The sequence below is a fragment of the Lampetra planeri genome, chromosome 73 (genome assembly GCF_965212315.1).
Source record: "Lampetra planeri chromosome 73, kcLamPlan1.2.h2, whole genome shotgun sequence".
Lineage (NCBI taxonomy): Eukaryota > Metazoa > Chordata > Hyperoartia > Petromyzontiformes > Petromyzontidae > Lampetra > Lampetra planeri.
Window position 1 is genome coordinate 1,845,644 of NC_136178.1, and position 18,289 is coordinate 1,863,932.

General features: G+C 49.0%; 1 protein-coding gene across 1 annotated transcript in view; it reads right to left on the reverse strand.

Moving 5' to 3' along the window:
* LOC144737755 (uncharacterized) overlaps positions 1–13,818 on the reverse strand; it is an 18,014-nt gene extending 4,196 nt beyond the window's left edge. The window contains exons 1-4 of the mRNA XM_078620613.1: positions 12,270–13,818; positions 8,631–9,197; positions 5,765–5,938; positions 3,826–3,911 (exon numbers count right to left, since the gene is read on the reverse strand). Coding sequence (XP_078476739.1) covers positions 3,826–3,911; positions 5,765–5,938; positions 8,631–9,197; positions 12,270–13,073 — 1,631 coding nt within the window. The 5' untranslated portion in view covers positions 13,074–13,818. The remainder of the gene's footprint in view (positions 1–3,825; positions 3,912–5,764; positions 5,939–8,630; positions 9,198–12,269) is intronic.
* Positions 13,819–18,289: the final 4,471 nt, after the last annotated feature.

Below are 18,289 nucleotides of genomic sequence, written 5' to 3' on the forward strand. Positions count from 1 at the left end.
CTTCACGTTCTACAGATGTAGATGCCACTGGTTCTTCACGTTCAACAGATGTAGATGCCACTGGTTCTTCATGTTCTGTAGATGCCACTGGTTCTTCACGTTCTGCAGATATAGATGCCACTGGTTCTTCACGTTCTACAGATGTAGATGCCACTGGTTCTTCATGTTCTGTAGATGTAGATGCCACTGGTTCTTCATGTTTTGCAGATTTAGATGCCACTGGTTCTTCACGTTCTACAGATGTAGATGCCACTGGTTGTTCACGTTCTGCAGATGTAGATGCCACTGGTTCTTCACGTTCTACAGATGTAGATGCCACTGGTTCTTCACGTTCTGCAGATGTAGATGCCACTGGTTCTTCATGTTCTGTAGATGCCACTGTTTCTTCACGTTCTACAGATGTAGATGCCACTGGTTCTTCATGTTCTGCAGATTTAGATGTCACTGGTTCTTCACGTTCTACAGATGTAGATGCCACTGGTTCTTCACGTTCTACAGATGTAGATGCCACTGGTTCTTCACGTTCTGCAGATGTAGATGCCACTGGTTCTTCACGTTCTACAGATGTAGATGCCACTGGTTCTTCACGTTCTGCAGATGTAGATGCCACTGGTTCTTCATGTTCTACAGATGTAGATGCCACTGGTTCTTCACGTTCTACAGATGCCACTGTTTCTTCACGTTCTACAGATGTAGATGCCACTGGTTCTTCATGTTCTGCAGATGTAGATGCCACTGGTTCTTCATGTTCTGTAGATGTAGATGCCACTGGTTCTTCATGTTCTGTAGATGTAGATGCCATTGGTTCTTCACGTTCTACAGATGTAGATGCCACTGGTTCTTCACGTTCTACAGATGTAGATGCCACTGGTTCTTCACGTTCTGCAGATGTAGATGCCACTGGTTCTTCATGTTCTACAGATGTAGATGCCACTGGTTCTTCACGTTCTACAGATGCCACTGTTTCTTCACGTTCTACAGATGTAGATGCCACTGGTTCTTCACGTTCTACAGATGTAGATGCCACTGTTTCTTCACGTTCTACAGATGTAGATGCCACTGGTTCTTCATGTTCTGCAGATGTAGATGCCACTGGTTCTTCATGTTCTACAGATGTAGATGTCACTGGTTCTTCACGTTCTACAGATGTAGATGCCACTGGTTCTTCACGTTCTGCAGATGTAGATGCCACTGGTTCTTCATGTTCTACAGATGTAGATGCCACTGGTTCTTCACGTTCTACAGATGCCACTGTTTCTTCACGTTCTACAGATGTAGATGCCACTGGTTCTTCACGTTCTACAGATGTAGATGCCACTTTTTCTTCACGTTCTACAGATGTAGATGCCACTGGTTCTTCATGTTCTGCAGATGTAGATGCCACTGGTTCTTCATGTTCTACAGATGTAGATGTCACTGGTTCTTCATGTTCTGCAGATGTAGATGCTACTGGTTCTTCACGTTCTACAGATGTAGATGCCACTGGTTCTTCACGTTCTACAGATGTAGATGCCACTGGTTCTTCACGTTCTGCAGATGTAGATGCCACTGGTTCTTCATGTTCTACAGATGTAGATGCCACTGGTTCTTCACGTTCTACAGATGCCACTGTTTCTTCACGTTCTACAGATGTAGATGCCACTGGTTCTTCACGTTCTACAGATGTAGATGCCACTGTTTCTTCACGTTCTACAGATGTAGATGCCACTGGTTCTTCATGTTCTGCAGATGTAGATGCCACTGGTTCTTCATGTTCTACAGATGTAGATGTCACTGGTTCTTCACGTTCTACAGATGTAGATGCCACTGGTTCTTCACGTTCTGCAGATGTAGATGCCACTGGTTCTTCACGTTCTGCAGATGTAGATGTCACTGGTTCTTCACGTTCTACAGATGTAGATGTCACTGGTTCTTCACGTTCTGCAGATGTAGATGCCACTGGTTCTTCACGTTCTGCAGATGTAGATGCCACTGGTTCTTCACGTTCTACAGATGCCACTGTTTCTTCACGTTCTACAGATGTAGATGCCACTGGTTCTTCACGTTCTACAGATGTAAATGCCACTGTTTCTTCACGTTCTACAGATGTAGATGCCACTGGTTCTTCATGTTCTGCAGATGTAGATGCCACTGGTTCTTCATGTTCTACAGATGTAGATGTCACTGGTTCTTCATGTTCTGCAGATGTAGATGCCACTGGTTCTTCACGTTATACAGATGTAGATGCCACTGGTGCTTCACGTTCTACAGATGTAGATGCCACTGGTTCTTCACGTTATACAGATGTAGATGCCACTGGTGCTTCACGTTCTACAGATGTAGATGCCACTGGTTCTTCACGTTCTACAGATGTAGATGCCACTGGTTCTTCACGTTCTACAGATGTAGATGCCACTGGTGCTTCACGTTCTACAGATGTAGATGCCACTGGTTCTTCACGTTCTACAGATGTAGATGCCACTGGTTCTTCACGTTCTACAGATGTAGATGCCACTGGTGCTTCACGTTCTACAGATGTAGATGCCACTGGTTCTTCACGTTCTACAGATATTTCACCACACAATATTTATATCTACGCGATCCAACCCAGCAAAACCAACCACCCTACATTACGTGTGCTAAGGTTGACAGCAGGGGGCGGTAAAGTCGAGGGTTGGGTGCGGGCTGGTTGGGAAAACACCCCAACTCTGACCCCTGTGGGTGGGTTTGTGAGTAATGCGGAGGCATTTGCCTTCGAGTGCCCGTGTTCGTGCGCGTATGGAACTTCTTTCGCACCGCACCTAGACAAACCTGCCCTTGTACGTCCACCTCGTGGGTGAGTTCGCTCGATAACGTGTCAGGATGACGTTGATGACGTTGATGATGATGATGACGATGATGATAATGACGACGATGATGATGACGATGATAATGATGATGGCGATAATGATAGTGATGATGATGCCGATGATGGCGATAATGATAGTGATGATGATGATGCCGATGATGGCGATGATGATAGTGATGATGATGACGATGATGACGACGACGATGATGATAATGACGGCGATGATAATGATGATGGCGATGACGATGATGGCGATAACGATAGTGATGATGATGATGTCGATGACGATGATGGCGATGATGATAGTGATGATGATGACGAAGACGATGATGATGGCGATAATGATAGTGATGATGATGACGATAATGGCGATAATGATAGTGATGATGATGATGCCGATGGCGATGATGGCGATGATGATAGTGATGATGATGATGCCGATGGCGATGATGGCGATGATGATAGTGACGATGATGATGCTGATGGCGATGATGATAGTGATGATGATGCCAATGATGATGACGACGTGGTGGGAGGTGGTGGTGGGGGATGGTGGTGGGGGGGGGTGGTGGTGGGTGGGTGGGGGTGGTGGTGGGTGGTGGTGGGTGGGGGTGATGGTGGGTGGAGGGTGGTGGTGGTGGGGGGGGGGTGGTGGGGGGTGGTGGGTGGGGGTGGTGGGTGGGTGGGGGGTGGGTGGGGGGTGGTGGGTGGGGGGGGTGGGTGGGGGTGATGGTGGGTGGTGGGTGGTGGGTGGGGGGGGTGGTGGTTGGGGGTGGGGGTGGTGGGGGGGGTGGTGGGGGGGGGTGGTGGGGGGGGGTGGTGGGGGGGGTGGTGGGGGGGGGTGGTGGAGGGTGGTGGTTGGGGGTGGTGGTGGTTGGGGGTGGTGGGTGGGTGGGGGAGGTGGTGGGTGGGGTGATGGTGGGTGGGTGGGGGTGGTGGGAACACGGAAGGGTTACGGAGGCGTGGTGGGGGGGTGTCACTATCCTAGTCTCTCGTACCTTGTCGAACGGCCGTACTTGTTGCCTCGAAAGCAAGGCCGGGGCTGGCAGTCTCCCTGCCTCAGCAGCGCCAACAGCTGGGACACCTGGGGGGGTGGGGGGGGAGTAGTCAACGTGGGGGTGCAACGGTAGGTACACGATAATTGTTTTTTTACCCTTCTATCTGGCATCAAAACTGACACCTTTTTTTACGAGGAGTCATGTTTGCATAGACCACAATACCTGCAGTTGTAATGCCAACAAAAAACATCACTCTGATAATGTATGCACTGTCCTTGAAGTTGATTGGTCCACACCCGAGGCAGCTTTCCTTAGAGCCTTTTGGCGTCATCTGGTCCAACACCATGTGAGACTAGGCTCTAAGGAAAGCTGTCTCGGGTGTGGACCAATCAACTTCAAGGACCATGTGAGACTAGGCTCTAAGGAAAGCTTTCTCAGGGTGTGGACCAATCAACTTCAAGGACCATGTGAGACTAGGCTCTAAGGAAAGCTGTCTCGGGTGTGGACCAATCAACTTCAAGGACAGTGCACATACATTATCAGAGTTATGTTTTTTGTTTGCATTATGACTGCAGGTATTGTGGTCTATGCAAACATGACTCCTTGTAAAAAGGTGTCAGTTAAGTTGCCAGATAGAAGGGTAAAAAAACAATTATTATATTGTTTACTGGCAAATGAGGTTCCAATGGGGTAGGTACACGGTGGGGGGGAGGGGTAGATACCACATCACTCCATCTCTTCTCCAGCCCGTGTCGTGCCCGTTTAGCCCCCTCTATGCGGCCAAACAGAAGCTGCTTGGGCATGCGGCAGAGGTCGCAACCGGGTACCCTAACCCGTACCCTACCGATACCCGGCTACCCGTACCCATCCGGGTACGGGTAGCCCTTTGCGACCCTGGTGCGGCCGGGTACGGGTAGCCGCACGTGACTCACCCCAACCAATGAGTGAGAAGTGCCGTGAGTCACTGGTGAGTCACCGTTTGTCACTCATTTCCCAACGTCTTGTCTCTTCTCACAATTCAAGTTCCTAGAATCAACCCACCCGCGCCTGCAACATGGCTTCATCCCAGAGGTCGCAATCGGGTACCCGATACCCGTACCTTACCCGATACCCGGCCGGGTACGGGTAGCCAGGTATCGGGTAAGGTACGGGTACCCGTTTGCGACCCTGGTGCGGCCGGGTACGGGTACGGGTAGGCCGTGAGTCACTGGTGAGTCACCGTTTGTCACTCATTTCGGGTAGGGTACGGGTAGGGAACGGGTACCCGTACCTGACCGGGTACGGGTACCCGTTTGCGACCCTGGTGCGGCCGAATACGGGTAAGGAATCAAAACCCGTTTGCGACCTCTGGTTCAGTCTCCTGGCTCTGCCAGATGGAGTTCGGCCAGAAGGCGTCACGAACTCCTGTCTCCCCCGGGGTCTCCTGCGCCGAGTTCATTTCGGCGTTTCTAGCGTGGTGCTTGCTAGAGAAAAAGTTCCAGGCAGAAGTGTTACCAGCCCCTCGCACGCACCAATCCATCTACATGGACACCCCCCCCACCCACCCACCACACACACAGCCTGCCCCACGCGCACACCACCCGCGCCGCACAAAGGCAAACACAAAGAACCCCCGTGTAGCCTGTAACAGACTGTTGGGGCAAGTGCTGTTAGCGAGTAGCACCTATGAAGGCCGGCACGGCACACGAGGGGGTGGGTGGCCAGCACCACGCCCGGCCGCCTTTGTCTCCCCAGTGCTAGCGATGTTTACTACACACTGCACCAGGTACTCATTTGAGGCCGAATCGACCTAGGGGAGGTTCAGGACCGGTTCAGATAATCGTCACTGGTGTTAGCCGTGAGCGGGAATCGAACTCGTGTCGCCAGGTTCGTAGCGCAGCGTAGCGCTAACCACTACACCCACCGCTCCCCACTGCGGCGCACAGACACAGACACTCACCTCAGCGGCAGGGGCGGCATAGGTGAGCTGGGGTGCCACGTGACTGTCAGTGACCTCTTGGCTTGACCCCATGACCCCTTGACCTTCAGATCCTCTGCCCGAGACGCTGCTGTTCATGGAGGGTCGTCGGCCCGTCTGCTGCTGCTGCTGCTTCGCGTTTTCCACGGAGCAGACCTAGGGGCGGATACGTGAACACCAGGTTCGTCGGACACGTGGATGTCTGTAGGAGAAGACGAGAGAAGCGCGGAGAGACAGAGACGCAGAGAGAGACACAGACAGAGACACAGACAGACAAAGACACAGACAGAGACACAGACAGAGACACACACAGACAGAGACACAGACAGGCAGAGACACAGACAGAGACACAGAGACACAGAGAGACATAGACAGACAGAGACACACACAGACAGAGACACAGACAGACAGAGACACAGACAGAGACACAGACAGAGACACAGACACAGACAGAGACAGAGGCACAGACAGACAGAGACACAGACAGAGACAGAGACACAGAGACAGAGACACACACAGAGACACACACAGACAGGGACACAAGACAGACAGAGACACAGACAGAGACACAGACAGACAGAGACACAGACAGAGACACAGACAGAGACAGAGACACAGACAGAGACACAGACAGACAGAGACACAGACAGAGACACAGACAAAGACAGAGACACAGACAGAGACACACACAGACAGAGACACAGACAGAGACACAGACAGACAGAGACACAGACAGAGACACAGACAGAGACACAGACAGACAGAGACACAGAGAGACACAGACAGACAGAGACACAGACAGACAGAGACACACACAGACAGAGACACAGAGAGACAGAGACAGACACAAACAGAGACGCAGACAGAGACACAGACAGAGACACAGACACAGACAGAGACAGAGACACAGACAGACAGAGACACAGACAGAGACAGAGACACAGACAGACAGAGACACAGACAGAGACACAGACAGAGACAGAGACACAGACAGAGACACACACAGACAGGGACACAAGACAGACAGAGACACAGACAGAGACACAGACAGACAGAGACACAGACAGAGACACAGACAGAGACAGAGACACAGACAGAGACACACACAGACAGAGACACACAGACAGAGACTCACACAGATAGAAACACACAGACAGAGACACACACAAAGACATGCACAAAGACACACACAGACAGAGATACACAGAGAGACACAAAGGCAGAGACACCGAGACACACACAGAGACACACACAGACAGAGACACACACAGAGACACACACAGACAGAGACACACAGACAGAGACACACACAGAGACACACACAGACAAAGACACACAGACAGAGACATACACAGAGACACACAAAGACACACACAGACAAAGACACACACAGACAGAGACACACACAGAGACATGCACAGAAAGAGACACACAAAGAGACACACAGAGAGAGACACACACACAGACACACACAAAGACACACACAGAGACACACACACACAAAGACACACACAGACAGAGACACACACAGAGACACACAGACACACACAGACAGAAACACACAGAGAAACACACAGAAACACCCACAGAGACACACACACAGAGACACACACAGACAGAAACCGAGACGAGACAAAGAGACACACACACAGAGACACACACACACACAGAGACATACACAGACAGAGACACAGAGACATACACACAGAGACACACACAGAGATACACACAGAGACAGAGATACACACACACACACAGAAACACACAGAGACACACACAGAGAGAGACACACACAGAGACACACAGAGACACACACAGACACACACAGAGACACCCACAGAGACACACACAAAGACACACACAGACAGACACACACACACAGACACACACACACACAGACACACACACACACAGACAGAGACACACACACAGACACACACACAGACAGAGACACACATACACAGACACACACACAGACACACACACAGACACACACACACACACAGACACACACACACAGAGACACACACAGACACAGACACACACACAGACACACACACACAGACACACACACACACAGACACACACACACACACAGACAGAGACACACACACAGACACACACACACAGACACACACACACACAGACAGAGACACACAGACACACACACACACAGACACACACACACAGACAGAGACACACACACACACACAGACAGAGACACACACACAGACACACACACACAGACACAGACACACACACACAGACACACACACACACACAGACAGACACACACAGACACACACAGACAGAGACACACACACAGACACACACACACACACACACAGACACACACACACAGACACACACACACAGACACACACACACAGACACACACACACACACACAGACACACACACAGACACACACACACACACAGACACACACACACACAGACACACACAGACATACACACACAGAGACACACAGACACACACACAGACACACACACACACACACAGACACACACACACAGACACACACACACACAGACACACACACACACAGACACACACACACACACAGACACACACACACAGACACACACACACAGACACACACACACAGACACACACACACACAGACACACACACACAGACACACACACACACAGACACACACACACACAGACACACACACACAGACACACACACACAGACAGACACACACACACATAGACAGACACACACACACAGACACACACACACACAGACAGAGACACACACACACACACAGACACACACACACACAGACACACACACACAGACACCGAGACGGAGAGACTCACCTCCACGTAGGGGTACAGCCGCTCGCTCCACTCCCGCGACGACAGCGTGGACGACGTGGAGGTGCACATCGAGGATGAGGCCGCTCCGAACGGAACCCCAACATCACCACCACCACCGCCACCACCACCACCCACGGCCACCACCACCACGGCCGTGGGGACGACGGAGCAGGCCTCGACCGTAGCCCGACGGGACCCCTCCACGGGCAGCAGGACGATGTTGGCCTTGTCAATGTCGGCCGCGGGCCTCCTGGGCTGGGCCTTGTAGGCCTGCTCGGCCACTCGGCAGTTGTAGGCCCTCGTGGGGGTCGATGCGGGGCAGCGGCAAGGGCAGGGGGGGCAGGGGCAGCAGGACAAGAAGCAGGAGGAGGAGGTGGAGGAGGGGTGACCCAGGCAGGAAGGCCTACGGGAGGCTCCGGGCCTACGCCGTGGCGCGCCGGGCCTGCCCAGGGCCAGCCACATGCACAGGCAGGGGAACAAGGCGAGGAGCAGGGCGCAGGCAGCCGACAAGGCCGCGGGAGGGAGGAGGACGCCGGGAAGCGACCGGGACGATGACCCCGACGAGGCCTTTGGGACGGGGGCGGGGGGGGAGAGAGGTGGTGATTGTACGGGGTGCATGGACTCATCACTACACACAGAGAACCATAGATTCACTACACACAGAGACCCATAGACTCATCAAACAGAGACCCATAGACTCATCACTACACACAGAGGCCCATAGACTCACTACACACAGAGACCCATAGACTCACCACACAGAGGCCAATAGATTCCTCACACACAGACACATACACGTATCATACAGAGGCCAATAGAACCACCACACAGAGACCTGTAGACTCACCACACAGAGGACCATAGACTCACCACGCAGAGGCCCATAGACCCACCACACACACACAGAGACCCATAGACTCATCACACAGAGACCCATAGACTCACCACACAGAGACCCATAGACTCACCACACAAAGACCCATAGACTCATCACACTGAGACCCATGGACTCATCACTACACACTGAGACCCATGGACTCATCACTACACACAGAGACCCATGGACTCATCACTACACACTGAGAACCATAGACTCATCACTACACACAGAGACCCATGGACTCATCACTACACACTGAGACCCATGGACTCATCACTACACACTGAGACCCATGGACTCATCACTACACAATGAGGCCCATAGACTCATCACTACACACTGAGACCCATGGACTCATCACTACACACTGAGACCCATGGACTCATCACTACACACTGAGACCCATGGACTCATCACTACACACAGAGACCCATGGACTCATCACTTTACACTGAGACCCATGGACTCATCACTACACACTGAGACCCATGGACTCATCACTACACACTGAGATCCATAGACTCATCACTACACACTGAGACCTATAGACTCACCACACAGAGACCTGTAGACTCATCATGCAGAGACCCATATACTCACCACATAGAGGCCCATAGACTCACCACACAGAGGCCCATAGAATCATCACACAAAGACCCATAGACCCACGACACAGAGGCCCATAGACTCACCACACAGAGACCCATAGACTCATCACAGAAGCCCATAGACTCATCACACGGAGGCCCATAGACTCATCACACAGAGACCCAGAGACTCCCTCACACACAGATACATACACGTACCACACAGAGGCCCATAGACTCACCAAACAGAGACCCATAGACTCATGACACAGAGACTGATAGTCTTATTACATGGAGACCCATAGACTTCTCACACAGAGAACCAGAGAATCATTACACAAATATCCATAGACTTATCACAGAGGCCCATAGACTCACCACACAGAGACCCATAGAATCATCACACAGATTTCCAAAGACTCCTAACACAGAGGTCCATATATTCATCACACAGAGGCCCATAGACTCATCACACAGAAACCCATAGACTCATAACACAGAGGCCAATAGACCCATCACACAGACGCATATAGGATCATCACACAGAGAACCATAGACTCATCACACAGAGGCCCATAGATTCCTCACACAGAGACCCATAGAATCACACAGATATCCAGGCTTATCACAGAGGCCCGTAGACTCACCACGCAGAGAGCCACAGACTCATCACACAGAGACCCACAGACTCATCACAAAGAGACGCAGAGACTCACCACACCGAGACCCATAGACTCATCACGCAGAGACCCATGGATTCACCACACAGAGACCCATAGACTCACCACACAGACACCCATAGACTCACCAAACAGAGACCCATAGACTCATCACACATATGCCCATAGACTCACCACACAGAGACCCATAGATTCACCACCCAAAAACCCATATCCTCATCACACAGAGACCCACAGACTCACCACACAGAAACCCACAGACTCATCACACAGAGACCCACAGACTCACCGCACAGAGACTCATAGACTCATCACACAGAGACCCATGGATTCACCACACAGAGACCCATAGACCCATCACACAGTGACTCATAGACTCATCACACAGAGACCCATGGATTCACCACACAGAGACCCATAGACTCATCACACGGAGACCCATGGATTCACCACACAGAGACCCATAGACTCATCACACAGAGACCCACAGACTCACCACACAGAGACCCACAGACTCATCACACAGAGACCCATTGACTCATCATACAGAGACCCACAGATTCACCACACAGAGACCAAAAGACTCATCACACAGAGACCCACAGACTCACCACACAGAGACCCACAGACTCACCACACAGAGACCCACATACTCACCACACAGAGACCCATAGACTCACCACACATAGACCCACAGACTCATCACACAGAGACCCATAGACTCACCCCACAGATACCCATAAATTCACCACACAGAGACCCACAGACCCATCACACAGAGACCCACAGACTCACCCCACAGAGACCCACAGACTCACCACACATAAACCCATAGATCCACCACACAGAGACCCACAGACTCATCACACAGAGACCCATAGACGCATCACACAGAGACCCATTGACTCACCACAGAGACCCATAAATTCACCACACAGAGACCAAAAGACTCATCACACAGAGACTCATAAATTCACCACACAGAGACCCATTGACTCACCACAGAGACCCATAGACTCACCACACAGAGACCCACAGACTCACCACACAGAGACCCATGGATTCACCACACAGAGACCCATAGACTCATCACACAGAGACCCATAGACTCACCACACAGAGACCCACATACTCACCACACAGAGACCCACAGACTCATCACACAGAGACCCACAGACTCATCACACAGAGACCCATAGATTCACCACACAGAGGCTCAGACTCACCACAGAGACACATAGACTCACCGCACAGAGACCCATAGACTCACCACACAGAGACCCACATACTCATCATGCAGAGACCCATAGACTAATTTTCACCGATGCCCATAGATTAATCACACAGAGACCCACAGACTCACCACACATAAACCCATAGATCCACCACACAGAGACCAAAACACGCATCACACAGAGACTCATTAACCCGGGCGGCCCGCCGGATTGGAACCTCTGCCACGTGATGGGAGTGTACGGGTAGCGCTCCTCACCTCCTCCTGCGTGTCGAGGGCGAGCTCGGAAGACGACGACGATGACGACGACGAGGAGAATGGAGAATGGATGAACGTCATCCGTGCAGCCTGTGCCTCAGCCTTGCCGACAGTCTCCTCCCCCTTCTCGGAGGCCCCTCCCACTTCGAGCGAATCTCCTCCCACTTGGAGCGAATTTTCTCCCACTTGGAGCGAAGCTCCTCCCACTTGGAGCGAAACTCCTCCCACTTCGTGCGAATCTCCTCCCACTTCGAGCGAAGCTCTTCTCACTTCGAGCGAATCTCCTCCCACTTGGAGCGAAACTCCTCCCACTTCGTGCGAATCTCCTCCCACTTCGAGCGAATCTCCTCCCACTTTGACCGAATCTCCGCCCACTTCGACCAAAACTCTGGCCGAGCCTCCAGGTACCCTGGGCCCCAGTGTCCCCCAGGGCACCCCATGCCCCCAGGGCATCCCGTGCCCCAGGGGCATCCCGGGCCTCCGGCGGCCGCCATTGACGTCTTGGTCCGTCATGGCGCTGGCCGCGTGGCCACGTGGGCTGCCACGTGGCGTAGGCCTAGGCTGTGATCGACGCCTGCGGTACCATGGTCCCTTGTTGTTCTTGATGTTGTCGTTATTGTTGTTGTCGATGTTGTTGTCGTTGACGATGGCGATGTTATCGATGGTCGATACGGTACGAGAGCCTGGGCCTGCAGAGGTGGTTTTTTCATCGTGAGGGCCTCCAGCCTGGGCCTTGGAACGAGCAGACGATGTTGACGACGATGTTGTTCGTCGTGGTGGAGGAGGAGGAGGTGGTGAGCACATTGAGGAGGGCTTGCCTTGCGTACGGAAGACTTGAACACCACCATCAGCACCACCATCACCACCATCAACTTCAAGACCACCATTAGCACCACCATCATCACCATCACCTTCAAGACCACCATTAGCACCACCATCATCACCATCACCTTCAAGACCACCATTAGCACCACCATCATCACCATCACCTTCACGACCACCACTATCACCACCAGCACCATCAACAGCACCATCGCCTTCATGACCACCATCAACACCACCATCACCTACACCACCACCATCAACACCGCCATCGCCTTCACGACCACCATCATCACCACCACCATCAACACCACCATCACCTACACCACCACCATCACCTACACCACCACCACCATCACCTACACCACCACCATCAAGACCACCACCGCCTTCACGACCACCACCTACACCTACACCACCAACACCACCACCATCAACACCACCATCACCTACACCACCACCATCACCTACACCACCACCATCACCTACACCACCACCATCAACACCACCACCGCCTTCACGACCACCACCACCACCACCACCACCATCACCTACACCTACACCACCAACACCACCACCATCAACACCAACACCACCATCAACACCACCATCACCTACACCACCATCACCTACACCACCACCATCAACACCACCACCGCCTTCACGACCACCACCATCACCTACACCACCACCACCACCATCAACACCACCATCACCTACACCACCACCAGCACCACCATCACGACCACCACCACCATCAGCACCACCATCACCTACACCACCACCAACACCACCATCACCCACACCACCACCATCGCCTTCACGACCACCACCATCACCTACACTACCACCACCACCACCACCTTCACGACCACCACCATCACCTACACCACCAACACCACCACCACCAACACCACCATCAACACCACCACCAACATCAACACCACCACCACCAGCACCACCACCAGCCGTAGCCTGCAACACTGAGCTCAAGGCCAGGCAGAGGCTCAGCAAGGCCGCAATCCTCGTGGACGGTCGTGGCGCTGGACCCTTGACTCTGTGAGACATCGTTCACCTTCCCAAAGGACGCGTCTCGGATTTGGCTTTTTAGTTTTTCGTCGTCGCTGCTTTTAAAATCTCGTCACTGGCGGGAGGTGAGAGACACCACGTCCGCTCCGGAGGGCCGCTCGCCGTTCGCTCCGTCCCATCCTGGACGATTCGTCGTCGACGATGGGAGCGGTAGTGTGTAGTGTAGTGTGTAGTGTAGTGTATAGTGTAGTGTGTAGTGTAGTGTGTATAGTGTAGTGTGTATAGTGTGTAGTGTATAGTGTAGTGTATAGTGTAGTGTGTAGTGTATAGTGTAGTGTATAGTGTAGTGTGTATAGTGTGTAGTGTAGTGTGTAGTGTAGTGTATAGTGTAGTGTGTAGTGTAGTGTGTATAGTGTAGTGTATAGTGTAGTGTATAGTGTAGTGTGTAGTGTATAGTGTAGTGTATAGTGTAGTGTGTATAGTGTGTAGTGTAGTGTGTAGTGTAGTGTATAGTGTAGTGTATAGTGTAGTGTATAGTGTAGTGTGTATAGTGTGTAGTGTAGTGTGTAGTGTATAGTGTAGTGTATAGTGTAGTGTATAGTGTAGTGTAGTGTGTAGTGTAGTGTATAGTGATAATTCCACACGATTCTGTAAAAACCCAAAACAAGACATTTGTAAATGTTGTGGATCCACTCTTCAACACACAGCGGTGGGGTAAAGTAGTGAATTGTTAAATTTCGATTTAAAGCTGTCGTGACTGCAGGGATTCATCTTCTTGGTTCTTTCGGTAAAGTCACGTAGAAGGGAAGTAATACAATAATAAAAATAAAACAATAAAATAAAATAATTCTCACGACGTTTCGGCCACAACGCAAGCAGCCGTCTTCAGGTGAAGAATGAGACACTGCCAAGCTAGGAGCTTATATATAAGCTGGGTTGGAGGTGGAAGAAGAGCGCCTTAACAAAAAGAATGTGCATATCAAGAGGAATTTAGCATATTCATGCACATTCTTTTTGTTAAGGCGCTCTTCTTCCACCTCCAACCCAGCTTATATATAAGCTCCTAGCTTGGCAGTTTCTCATTCTTCACCTGAAGACGGCTGCTTGCGTTGTGGCCGAAACGTCGTGAGAATTATTTTATTTTATTATGTTTTATTTTTATTATTTTATTACTTCCCTTCTACGTGACTTTAGTGAATTGTTCTTCTTCTTGGTTCTTTCGGTAAAGTCACGTAGAATGGAAATAATTAAATAAGACATGTTCTCCAACTGAGGATGGCTGCTTGCGTTGTGGCCGAAACGTCGTGAGAATTGTATTTTATTATGTTTTATTTCTATTATTTTATTACTTCCATTCTACGTGATGACTTTACCGAAAGAACCAAGAAGATGAATCCCTGCAGTCACGAAAGCTTTAAATCGAAATTTAGTGAATTGTTGATTTGTCTTTTGTCAACGGCCGTGTTGGGTGGTGGAGGGTTACGACACATTTGTAAAGAACGCGACCTCACTCCAAACACGTTGATTGTGAAAGCCAGAAGCCGGAAGAAGCAACAAAGACATTAACCCGCACGCGAAGCCTACAGCAGACTGTTTAGTGTGCAGTAGTGTAGTGTGTAGTGTAGTAGTGTAGTGTGTATTGTAGTAGTGTATAGCATAGTGTATAGTGTAGTGTATAGTAGTGTAGTGTAGTGTGTAATGTATAGTAGTGTAGTGTATAGTGTAGTGTGTAGTGTAGTAGTGTAGTGTGTAGTGTAGTGTATAGTAGTGTAGTGTGTAGTGTAGTGTATAGTGTAGTGTATAGTGTGTAGTGTAGTAGTGTAGTGTATAGTGTAGTGTGTAGTGTATAGTGTGTAGTGTAGTGTAGTAGTGTAGTGTGTAGTGTAGTGTATAGTAGTGTAGTGTGTAGTGTAGTAGTGTAGTGTATAGTGTAGTGTGTAGTGTAGTAGTGTGTAGTGTAGTAGTGTATAGTGTATAGTGTAGTGTATAGTGTAGTGTATAGTGTAGTGTATAGTAGTGTAGTGTAGTGTGTAATGTATAGTAGTATAGTGGAGTGTGTAGTGTAGTGTAGTGTATAGTAGTGTAGTGTGTAGTGTAGTGTATAGTGTAGTGTATAGTGTGTAGTGTAGTAGTGTAGTGTATAGTGTAGTGTGTAGTGTATAGTGTGTAGTGTAGTGTAGTAGTGTAGTGTGTAGTGTAGTGTATAGTAGTGTATAGTAGTGTAGTGTGTAGTGTAGTAGTGTAGTGTATAGTGTAGTGTGTAGTGTAGTAGTGTGTAGTGTAGTAGTGTATAGTGTATAGTGTAGTGTATAGTGTAGTGTATAGTGTAGTGTATAGTGTAGTGTATAGTAGTGTAGTGTAGTGTGTAATGTATAGTAGTATAGTGGAGTGTGTAGTGTAGTGTAGTGTATAGTAGTGTAGTGTGTAGTGTAGTGTATAGTGTAGTGTATAGTGTGTAGTGTAGTAGTGTAGTGTATAGTGTAGTGTGTAGTGTATAGTGTGTAGTGTAGTGTAGTGGTGTATAGTGTAGTGTATAGTAGTGTAGTGTATAGTGTAGTGTATAGTGTAGTATGTAATGTAGAGTAGCATAGTGTGTAGTAGTGTAGTGTGTATCGTAGTGTAGTGTATAGTAGTGTAGTGTATAGTAGTGTAGTGTGTAGTGTAGTAGTGTGTAGTGTAGTAGTGTAGTGTGTAGTGGTGTAGTGTATAGTGTAGTGTAGTGTGTAGTGTATAGTAGTGTATAGTTGTGTGTAGTAGTGTAGTGTATAGTGTAGTGTATAGTGTAGTAGAGTAGTTTATAGCGTAGTGTATAGTGTAGTGTATAGTGTAGTGTATAGTGTAGTGTATAGTGGTTAGTGTAGTGTATAGTGTAGTGTATAGTGTAGTGTATAGTGTATAGTGTAGTGTATAGTGTAGTGTATAGTGTATAGTGTAGTGTGTAGTTATGTAGTGTAGTGTATAGTAGTGTATAGTGTAGTGTATAGTAGTGTAGTGTATAGTGTAGTGTATAGTGTAGTAGTGTAGTGTATAGTGTAGTGTGTAGTAATGTAGTGTATAGTGTAGTGTATAGTGTAGTGTGTAGTGTAGTGTATAGTGTAGTGTATAGTGTGCAGTAGTGTAGTGTGTAGTATATAGTGTAGTGTATACTGTAGTGTATAGTGTAGTGTGTAGTAGTGTAGTGTATAGTGTATAGTGTAGTGTATATAGTGTATAGTAGTGTAGTGTATAGTGTAGTGTGTATAGTGTAGTGTATAGTAGTGTATAGTGTAGTGTATAGTAGTATAGTGTGTAGTGTAGTGTATAGTGTAGTGTATGTGTAGTGTAATAGTATATAGTGTCGTGTAGTGTATAGTGTAGTGTATAGTGCAGTGTGTAGTGTATAGTGTAGTGTATAGTGTAGTGTGTATAGTGTGTATAGTGTGTAGTGTATAGTGTAGTGTATAGTGTGTAGTGTAGTAGTGTAGTGTATAGTGTAGTGTGTAGTGTATAGTGTGTAGTGTAGTGTGTATAGTGTAGTGGTGTATAGTGTAGTGTATAGTAGTGTAGTGTATAGTGTAGTGTATAGTGTAGTATGTAATGTAGAGTAGCATAGTGTGTAGTAGTGTAGTGTGTATCGTAGTGTAGTGTATAGTAGTGTAGTGTGTAGTGTAGTGTGTCGTGTAGTAGTGTGTAGTGTGTAGTGTAGTAGTGTAGTGTGTAGTGGTGTAGTGTACAGTGTAGTGTATAGTGTGTAGTGTAGTGTGTAGTTTAGTAGTGTAGTGTATAGTAGTGTATAGTTGTGTGTAGTAGTGTAGTGTATAGTGTAGTGTATAGTGTAGTAGAGAAGTTTATAGCGTAGTGTATAGTGTAGTGTATAGTGTAGTGTATAGTGGTTAGTGTAGTGTATAGTGTAGTGTATAGTGTAGTGTATAGTGTAGTGTGTAGTTATGTAGTGTAGTGTATAGTAGTGTATAGTGTAGTGTATAGAGTAGTGTATAGTAGTGTAGTGTATAGTGTAGTGTATAGTGTAGTAGTGTAGTGTATAGTGTAGTGTGTAGTAATGTAGTGTATAGTGTAGTGTATAGTGTAGTGTATAGTGTGCAGTAGTGTAGTGTGTAGTATATAGTGTAGTGTATACTGTAGTGTATAGTGTGCAGTAGTGTAGTGTGTAGTATATAGTGTAGTGTATA